The sequence below is a fragment of the Pundamilia nyererei genome, unplaced genomic scaffold, assembly GCF_000239375.1.
Source record: "Pundamilia nyererei isolate P.nyererei 1_Seehausen unplaced genomic scaffold, PunNye1.0 scaffold00311, whole genome shotgun sequence".
NCBI lineage: Eukaryota > Metazoa > Chordata > Actinopteri > Cichliformes > Cichlidae > Pundamilia > Pundamilia nyererei.
Genome location: NW_005187712.1, coordinates 222875 through 233922, shown reverse-complemented (window position 1 = coordinate 233922; position 11048 = coordinate 222875). Strand labels below are relative to the sequence as shown.

Genomic DNA, 11048 nt, shown 5'->3' with positions numbered 1-11048 from the left:
ATCACAAGTTTTAAAACTACATAAACAAACACACACACAAAGTAACTCCACCAGAGTGCCTATTTCGGGTCATCTTTGGTCGTCCAAGCCCGGATAAAGGAGCAGGGTTGGAATTGTGACATTAAAGAAAACAATAATTGCTAAAAGAAATTTAATTTGTAGTTCTAAATAAACTCTAAATGCATTTAGGACGTTTTTGACTCACTTTATGTCTCTTCCACGATGTTATTTCTCTCTCCAACAACGTAGGCTACAATTAGATTAGCATGATCAATTATGCAAATTAGGCGATGACGTCATTTAGTGGCTTCTAGCAACTTTTAGGACAACCAATAGAGATTTTCCTTACTGAGGAGTTGGCAACACGGATCCCCACTAGTGAAGACTGTCATTTCCACAACAGTGAGTGCAGAGTTTCACACATAAGTCCACATACAAATCTTTTTTACACACACACAAATTCTTTTTACACATACAAATCCTGGTTTACAAGTACAAAATATTTATGACCACAATTTGAGTCCATACATATGACAAGGACGCACATATGATACTCCTACTCTTAGGCTGGGATCAACATTCACTCAGCTTTAGCGTCACTCTGGGTTTTGGCTAGCTTAGCTTTAGCGTGCTGACTGTACTTTCACAGAGCTGAAGTTGTCTTAGCAGCTTAATACAGTTGTTTCTGTCCTGGATGCAGTTTGCACTTTACCATTATGCTTTTGTGCAATAAAAATAAACGTAATATCCACTCTTCCCTACTATGTTTGATAACGATATCCTCTGATAACGGAAATCAGTAAATTGTAGCGCAAGCGCAAGAACCGGTAAGTGAGATCGAAGCAGACTATCGATTCCAAGGATTTCAACTACCAGGAACCGGTTCGCTACAAAAACCAGTTCTCGATTCCCAGCATGACTGCTTTGAAAGCATGATCTCACTGTCCAGTTTCATACTGCAACAGCAATCTCCTGTCTCAGTCCCGGCTGCCCATCAATCACTCAGCAGTCTCACTGCTGGTACCTTTTGCAATGGAAATCCAACTGCCCAGCATGACAGAGGTCACACCTTCAGCTTGGATGCCGTGATGCCAGGTCCCAGTCTGCCTCACTCCTCCCAGGCCGAAGCTATGCTGTAGCCTATGCCTTTAGTCATTAGCAAGTCCTTGATGCACGCACATAGTCAAAATGTACACAGGAAGGACAAATGAAGAAAGTGGACAGAGAACATCCATATTTCCTGCACCCCCCTGCCTTCCTAGAGGTTAAACTCTGAATATAATTAATATTCGCTTGAAAACACTTTTTCTTGCAGATTCAAGGACTGGATGAAAAAATAATTATCAGTTAAGTGTCTTTAAAAATTAAAGTTTTGAAGGAAAGTCTTAATCAAGTATGATTAATCAAGTATGATTATTAATACTTTATTAAGAACGATTAAGACCTAACAGAAAAAAGAGATGGGATTTGAGTCCTTTTAGTGTTTTTTATTCAAAGGCTGTAAACAACTTCTTCTATAGTGTAAAAGGTCACAGTTTTAACTTAAAATTTGAAAAGAATTGAATAGAATTTTGAAAAGCAGAACATGAATAATATAAAAAAATAACTTGGTCAGAAGAGGTGCAATGACATCCATACAAAGTAGTCCACCAGAAGTAAAGAATCACTACAGCATGGAGGAAAAAGGTAAAAATCACAAGTTTAGAAAAGGTTGCAACCCTTGTCAGAAAAAGGTCATTTAAGGAATGGGATACACAGTAGAACTGAAATATAAATAGAACAGAGAGTATAAAAATGTAAGTGTAATTGTGAACATTAACATGAAACATACTCTGTTTTACTTAAATAAGATAACGAAGCAATAACAGTTATCTGAGAGATAAAATAAACATCTATTGTGAACGCACCCACACACAATGCACAGTCATAAGAAAATAGATAAGCAGTAATGTACAATATGACTGAAAGGATATACATATAAGCATTTTTTGTAGTTTTAACATATACGTTTTTACATTTCTCTTTTGTTTTGAATATGCTGGGATAGTCTTGATGCATGCTCAATCATCCAGGTAAGTAAATCACAAAAGGTTGATTTTGTTCATCTGGATGTTTTCAGTGGGAGAAACGTTTCGTCATCATCCAGGTGACGTCTTCAGTCTCAGCTGACTGCAGGTTTCCCCAATCTTATAAACAGTACATTTGCACAATGATTGAAACCAGCCCACCAATGAACAATAGGCTGGGAGGTCAGTACCTTGATCATTAATATGCAAATTTTCATGAGCATTGATCAACAACCACTGATCAGAGACCACTGACCAATAGCCATGAGAGTTGGGGAATATCAGTAATGGGGGACATCTAAACGCTGATGTGTACCGTAAACCTACACATACGGATCAGTATCTAAGGTTTGACTCTCATCATCCACTGGAGTACAAACTGGGTGTCATCAGGACGCTACAACACAGAGCGAACACCATCCCCACTGACACAGCAGCCAGGGAGGCAGAAGAACATCAAGAAGAGTAAATGTGGTTATCCCAGCTGGACTTTTGTCAAAGCTGGAAAGGCGCCTAAAGAAAGCTCCAGATGATCCAGGAGAGAAGATGATAGATAAGATAAGATAAGATAAGATAAGATAAGATAAGACTTTATTGATCCCACGATGGGGAAATGTTTGCGTTAACTCAGCTCAGGTACAGATATCAGAAGGAAAATACAAAAAATACAAATAAAATACAAACAAATAAAAAAAGAGAAGGACAACCGCTGCCTATGCAAAAACCCTTTATGTGTCAGGAGTATCACAACATTTGAGTTTTTTTGTCTTTGAAACCCCAAAACACGCTGCACCAAAAAATTGGCCCACCCCTGCAGTCAGCTGAGACTGAAGAAGTCCCTTGGATGAGTGATGAAACGTTTCTCCCACTGAAAACGTCCAGATGAAAAGAATCAACCTTTTGGCATACTGGGACAGTGTTGCAGCTCTTCTGATACACATTTGAGCAGGTTTTGTTCCTCAAAATCTCAAATATTCTGTGTGATTTGTTTTCAAGCAGTTATGAAATTTGTGGCCATTTCATTAGCAATGAGGGAAGTCATAGCTTGATTTAAAGTGCTGTTTTGCGAACGTTCTTATTCACAGTCTTCATCAATAAGTGCTTTAGTTGTCACTACAAAAATAGAGATTTGAAGGGCCAAAAGATTTTCTGTGTGTTTTAATGCCAAAGAAAGCCCAAAATGGTTTTGCTACAAAGAAGAACGAGTCCCAATACAAATGACACCGCAATGACAACACAGATGAAAGTAGTGTTAAGGAAAACAGATATCTTTAGATATTTTATCATTTCAAGTATGTCTTTATCAAAAATTTCATGTGACAGTCTTTTTCTGATGTAAGCAGTTAATGCAGATGCACGCCATTCATTAAACCTAAATGCCAAATATTAACTGCTTAATCATCAATCATTACCATCCATTTTCTTCTACTTATCCAATCTTGTAATTACATGTTGCTTTTGCTTTGGTGGCTGATTTTGCTATGAAATAAATGGAGTCACCTTACTAAATTTGGTTACTATTACAAGAAACAAAGAAAAACTTGGGAACTTTTAAAGTATGGGCAATCCCAACAATAATAACTTAAAATTTAGTTTGCTCATCATCTTAGTCAGTTATGGACTAAGTCTTTTTGGAACTCTTCTGCTTTGTATATCAGCTCCTGGGCACTTTTCAAGTGTTGAGGGCAGGTTTGAAAACTATATCACAAACTTTTATAGGAGAAAGTCAAAGCAGCAGTCTCGAAGTCGAAGGCAAACAGACACAAAACAAAAACAGAGGGAGGGGTGATTGTCTGGTGCAGCTAAGAAAGCCTAAATACTTTTGTCAAAGTATAGTCAGAGTGTATATTGTTGTCATTGGTTGCAGCTGACTGTATACTGTATAAACACATAGACTGTTGTACTCTAAACCCTTAGTGAGATGGCTGGAGAAGTCAGACATGATGAAAAACACTTCAGTTTTCCTTATTTGCTCCTTTGACTTCAGCCTGTATTTATCAAAGTTCTGAGAATTTTCATGTGTGGTCCAACAAAACACTGGACTTCCCAAATGTTGGAAACTAGCATGAGAGAACATCCCCCAAACACCATTACCCTGCTTTTTAGACACTGTGGGGGCTACGTTAGCAGTTTTATGCTGCATCTGTCAATCGTTCTAGTCTACCACTGCTGCTTTCTGTCTTACGGGTGATCGTGGCTCAAGAGTTGGGAGTTCGCCTTGTAATCCGAAGGTTGCTGGTTCGAGCCCCGGCTTGGACAGTCTCGGTCGTTGTGTCCTTGGGCAAGACACTTCACCCGTTGCCTACTGGTGGTGGTCAGAGGGCCCGGTGGCGCCAGTGTCCGGCAGCCTCGCCTCTGTCAGTGCGCCCCAGGGTGGCTGTGGCTACAATGTAGCTGCCATCACCAGTGTGTGAATGGGTGGATGACTGAATGTGTAAAGCGCTTTGGGGTCCTTAGGGACTAGTAAAGCGCTATATAAATACAGGCCATTTACCATTTAAATACTCAGAAACTCTGTTTATGCAATCAGAATTGGTAAAGTATACCTTTCCTCTTTAGTCTGTTTATTTTCTATCACTGATTTAAGTTGAAAATTTCACTGTGATTAATTTGATAAATACAGGCTCAGTAGTTACATTCTAATACTCACAGCATTGCTTTAGAAATGTGATGCAACACAAGGAAGTAATAAAATATAGAAAGAGAGAGTTTTTCCTTATAACCATCTTATTGGAAAAATACTTTTTCACATATAAAATAATAATGTACTTGACTTGAGCAGCACTGATGTTGTATCCAGTCCAGTCCTTCACATGATCATCTAGTCTCTCAGTCTGCTTGGCTTCATTTGGGAGGCGAGAGTCCAACAACGATTCAGAATAAGTGCATAGATGGAAGCAGAAGGAACCTTTTTTCTTTGAGTACAAGAAATTGCGAGTGAAAACAGGGGCCTGATAAAGACAACAAAGAACAACATACCACAGACCAGACACACACTAAGAATGGGTTTAGCGCTGCACTCTTAATAATTGGATTGGACGGTGAAGAGAGTGGACGTCCAGTGGGTCTGCCGCACAGCCGATTCCACATCATGTGACCTCAGCGAAGGCGATGTGATTCTATAAAGAGGCAGGAAGAGCAAAAAAACAAAATCAGGACAAAAGACATAAAAAATTGGCGAATGCCTCAAAAATAAACCTGGTTTGGCATTCCTAAATTCACATGTAGAAATCTGAGAAGACATCACCAATGGCATTTGACCTGAATGTAAGTAAATGCCTGTGAAGTTAGCCATTATATGTGATCATTTAAGCATGTTTATTTTGGGTCATATTCATTAGGTGGTTGACATTGTGGGACGTCTACTAATCAGAAGGCTTGATCCCTGGCTCACCATGTGTCGAAGCAATTGGAGAGCTCCAATTGAGTAAAAGGGTTATTTCAGTAGCAATTAATTTACCATGATTAGTAAATGACTGATTCATGAGCCTGCAAAGCTTTTCCTAGTGTAGGATGTTTAGGTTGTTCTCTTAAAATGACCTCATTAACTCCAATCAAAGCAGCACTCCAATACTTCTCATTAGGTTCTAAATGTGTATCATAGAGTCCTGCACTGTTTAGGAACCACTGAAGCACTAAAACGATTAAGTAGTGGATGGTTGAGATTAGATTTAGATAATTAGTTTCTCCACAAGCAAAGTGGATTTTTTAATGTTTAGTTATGGAGCACCGGAAAAAGTGGACGGCTACATGATTTTTTTCCACACAGGTAATCAGGGGAAAGGATGCACAACTCAGACTTTCATAGTCAGGAAAATGATTTCACTAACTATTAATCCAGATGTTAAACTAAACCTTCTCCTACAGTAATGATTTTCCTCCACGCCTTTAAGCTAACCACAGCTCAGCTATCCAGGGTGATGAGCCACAGTGGTTGTAAAGGTCAGGTGAGTTCAGGCAGGTCACAAAGTCAGTTTAGTGCACAGTGCAGAACAGCTCAGTGCAAGTCTGCAGAAGCTGATGGTTCAGCTGATACCCGTCTATACATTCAATTGCCAAATTCCATACACAGCATGCTATTTAAGCTGTGTTAGCTTGCATACAAATGTTGCACATCTGCAAACTGCTTTGCAACCCACCCACCCCCCACATTCATTGCCTGGTGTGTACTGTGCTAGGCTTTTGCTACTGCTCTCTCCAGAACAGAGCTACGTCCCCAAAGACACATTTCTATAGTTGGGGAAAAAACTATTTTCTTTTGTCTATAGTGGTTCTGACTAAATGATTTTCTCTTCTGTGTTTAAGGCTGGGTTTGTTAGAGCAAATTTCTTTTGCATTAAAGACTCACCAAACACAGTGGATATACAGAATTACATGTTTCTCATCTAAACAAAAAGAGATGCTGCTCTATAAATGATTCTCCATCAGTCTTGCAGATCTGATAGAACAGATGGTATATTTGCATGACGTGACACGAGATTAGTGCAACAGGGCTGTAATTCCAAACTCCTAATTTTTAGCAGTAGCAGTCGGGATTTTATCCTTTCCTGACTTTTCCTGACTTCAAACACGTGTCACTCCAACAAGTGAATCCAAAAATCCAAAAACCAAAACCAACCAATTTTTAAAAAAGCTGCTGCTCCTATTAGAATAAACAGTATGTATTTACTAATATCTTTTCTTTCTGGTAAAGAATAATGTCGGTCTTAAAGTCTGCTAAGTATTTATAGCTTTTCTAGTTGCTTGTGTATTTGAATCCAATAGTTTTGTATTTGTTTTGGTTTGCAGTTTGGACCTTTTTTATTGTGCACCTTCATCTGGGGAGTAATAAAATAATTTGGCTACATTGTTCAAGCTAAATTCTTTCCATGTATATGTTTTTGTGCTTTCCCACTGAACTACTCAGATGTCCTTCCATTGTTCATCGTCTGCTTTTGTAAGTCCTCCCTACCTCTCCCAATTTTCCTATCCTATCTTTCTCTTTCTCCTTTTCTTTGTTTTGAGTGTGTTTTCATATTCTGGAGACTTGTTAATTTGGGAAATTATTCCCCTTTTACAATTTGCTCCATAAGAATTTATGAACAACTGAATAAGAGGTTTGCTGAATCTATAATAGTTCTCAGATTTTTTGATTATAGTAAGTTGTTAGTTGGAGACATCTACAGAATCCTGCTTTTCTAGCCCAGGAGTTACTCTAATGGTTTGATAGCTCTTCCTTAGAGTTCAAACCTGTCATCATGTCTGTTTGGTATAAAATCTGAATCTTACACATGCCAGCTCAGAGTTTTAATATTATCCTCCTTGTTCTTTAATTACCATTTCCATATGTTCGTAATATAGCCTGTATATGAACATCTGGTATCATTCCACTGTGTTTTAGAGGTGGGATCACACCAGTGTAATAATATTTTGATTTGTGCAGTGATGGTAGACCACAGCTTCCTTCCTTTGGACTGTTTCAGAGCCCATCACAGCACAGAAACAGCTTTAGTGAAGGTTACAAATGATCTTTTTATGGCCTCTAACAGAGACTCATCTCTGTGCTTATCCTAATACTGTTGGCCATAATATTTTAATACGGTGATTAGCATATGCTTTAGATATTAAAGGTACTACGCTGCAGTGGTTTGAAACATATCCAAAAAGACGCCAAAGTGCTCGCTTATAGAGGGTCATCTGATTGTTACAGGTTTCTCTGTTTTCTGTGTATTATTGTAGAGTGTTTACCTTACAAAATTAATATAACTGTTGTTATTTGGTGTTATATAAATAAAACAGAATTGAATTGAATCAAATTTAAAAAACACTCATTGTGTAACTGAATACACCAGTAGGTTGGTTGGGGGATAGTGCTCCCAGGAAAACAGCATTATTGGCTAGCTTATTATTGAGAAGAACAATAGAAAAGAAAAAAGGCAGAAGATTAGGACAACAGGTGTTTTGATAGACACCTTGACATTATCGCAGCGAATGGATTGCTTTATGCTAAAAGCAGGAAAAATAAAGCCTAAATGTAAAGAGACTAATGTGTCTTTTCTTCTTCCCTTTGAAGATGCGGATGGATATTATGATACCCAGTGTGTCGGGATAAGAAACTTATGACAACTATGGTAACCTTTGACCTATTATCTTGTAAACCCGTTTGGTGTGCTTGGGGGAAAAAAGACTTCACCTAAAGATAAAGTGGGGTTGAATTGCACCTAAATGCACCAACTCTTGAAATGTTTAAATCACTTTAAAAACACACCTTTTTTCAAAGGCTTTTAGGAGTAGTACCAGAGGCAACCTGTAGTCAGTTTTAGTCAGCTGTTGGTCACTCTTAATCCTTTTATTTTGTTAATCATATTCATTGTATGATTGTATTGTCTACTTTACTCATGTTTTATTATTTAATATATATACTGATTTATTTCAATCTTCTTTTTCATTCATGTATTTATTTTATTGTTATTTATATTTGCTTCTTTGTCTGCTTAGTGTTTTTAACTGCTATCTCTGTTTTATTATTGGAAAGCACTTTGGTCAACTTTGTTGTTTTTAAAGTGCTATTTAAATAAAGTTGGATTGGACTAATATTATATCAAAAGTCAGTCTGATACCAGAGGACTGGTTGTTATGAAGTGTGAAAACAAAACTGTTCCATATGCTTAGAACATTACTGCTGAGACTTCTTGTTACTGTCCAGGAGAGCTTTAAGAAAGTAGACTATGACACAGAGCCTAAGCCAGTCATTCCTACAGATGCATTTCTACTGTACAGCTAATATGGTTCTCTTTTATCCTCCTTGACTGCAGAGACCTATGAGCATTTATATTGGAGGAGATATTTGCTAGTTTTCTCCGGTCAGGTTTCTAATAAAATTAGGATTCCCCTTGTATACTGTACTAAAGGTAATCTGCTTTTGTAGATTTAGAGGTCAGGACAAAATATTAGCCTGTTCCACTCATTTATCTTTGAGGTAAATTATTCTCTGTGTTGGAGACTTAAAGTGATGTCACTGCTTTAAAGATTCAAGCAAAAGAGAAGAGAGAAGCGTGGGTCTCATTTTTGCGACTCAAAGGTTGCTTCCTGCAGTGGCATTTAGTTTATTGTGGCTCGTTTAGCTTCCAGGCATCTTTAGACTGTGCTATTTTTAGAGCAGGCAATTTTCCGCAGAGGCTGTCATAGCTGAGGTGAGAGAGTGAGATTTGGTGCTCTTTCTCAGGCAGCCAAGTGCAAGCTCTCAGCTGGAAATTGTGAACTGAATCATCAGATAGGGGTGGTGTATATACCATATTTCACTCTTAAATGAGTGTCTTAGAGGAAATGAAAAGACACAGCAAGCTCAGTGAGTGCACTTCAACACGTGCCCATGTTTGTAAATTTTCTCCCCAACAAACACAACAATGTCGATGAAACGTTTGCACCATCAAAGGCAGCATATATCACTGAATCACTGAGATGCTTGACTACAAGTTAAACAGCCACAAGAAGCAGTACCCTCCATGGAGAAGGAGACTAGAGGCTAGGATCAAAGTAGCACGGTGGAGGTTATCCAAATATCGGCGCTGCAGAAAGGTGCGACAAAGAAGGTGCCTAAGAAGTACAGGAAGCTGTCCATACCTGAGGCCTTGGAAACTGCCAAGCACCGACTCACAGCCTTGGCCAGCCGCTTGAAGAGGTACACCAGAGAGGTCGAAGGCAGTAGAATAAACCATCTGTTTTCCAATGAGCCATCCAAAGTATACTCTCAGTGGCAGGGTAACAATATGAGAACAGCACCACCAAGGCTGGAGACGGAGCAATACTGGAAGAGCATATGGGAGAAGGATGCCACCCATAACGGCGATGCTCAGTGGCTAGTGGATCTGAGGGCAGATCACAGCAACCTCCCTGAACAGGGTCCAGTAACCATCACAGTGGCAGATATCTAAGAACGCTTCTCCAGTATGAAGAGTTGGATAGCACCAGGCACCCACATGATTTGCGCCTACTGGCTGAAGAAGCTGACTGTATTCCATGAGCGCTGAGCGGCACAAATGAACCAGTTACTAGTTGACGATCATCATTCATCAGGAACTCAATGGGGATGTGGCGGACAAACTGGAGGCCAACTTCAAGCCCATAGCACAAGTCACTATCAAGTGCGCGATCTACCAAGGAGATGCTCTGTCCCCACTGCTGTTCTGCATAGGCCTGAACCCCCTCAGTGAGATCATTGACAAGACTGGCTACAAGTCCAGCACCCTGAGGCTGTACGCTAAGCGGAAGGAAGGAGGCCGGGGACTGGTGTCAGCACCATGGTCCAGGATGAGACAACGAACATCCACGAATACATCATGAAGATGGCCCCAACTGACTACGTGCTCAGTGAATACCTCAGGCAGCAGAAACCCAAGAATGAGGAAGAAGAGGAGGAACCATCATGGAAGGACAGGCCCCTGCACAGTATGTAACACCAGCAAATAGAGGAGGTGGCTGACAGAAATCTTACCAGTGGCTGGACAAAGCTGGATTGAAAGACAGCACAGAGGCACTAATCATGGCAGCACAGACCCCAGCCTCTATGGAGCTTGTGCTCAGAGCTTGTTGCTATCACACCTGGCCAGACCCCAGGTGCAGGCTGTGTAAAGATGCTCCTGAGACAATCCAGCACATAACAGCAGGGTGCAAGATGCTAGCAGGCAGGGCATACATGGAACGCCATAACCAAGTGGCCGGCTTAGTGTACAGAAACATAAGATGACATATCTTATAGCTATTCCTTGTTGCCATCGTGGCGTGAAGCACTCCACAGTGAAGCACCTGTGCAGGTTGCTTCAGTTTTGAAGGGACCTGTTGCTCCCTCCTGGCTGTTTTTTTTTTTTTAAATCAACTTCCACAGTGCTCTGGGCACCTGGGGGCAGTTTTTATAAAACTTGTGAAACTTTCCTCCACTTCTTGCAGTTTAGGAGGGGAAATATCGTCACTGTACTGGCTCTTGATGTATCACAGCAAAAAAAA

At 39.8% G+C, this 11048-nt stretch overlaps 1 protein-coding gene across 1 annotated transcript in view; it reads right to left on the bottom strand.

Annotated features, from left to right (window-relative positions):
* Positions 1 to 4543: 4543 nt before the first annotated feature.
* LOC102192667 (lipid phosphate phosphatase-related protein type 5) overlaps positions 4544 to 11048 on the bottom strand; it is a 100066-nt gene continuing 93561 nt past the window's right edge. The window contains exon 6 of the mRNA XM_013915487.1: positions 4544 to 5185. Coding sequence (XP_013770941.1) covers positions 5156 to 5185 — 30 coding nt within the window. The 3' untranslated portion in view covers positions 4544 to 5155. The remainder of the gene's footprint in view (positions 5186 to 11048) is intronic.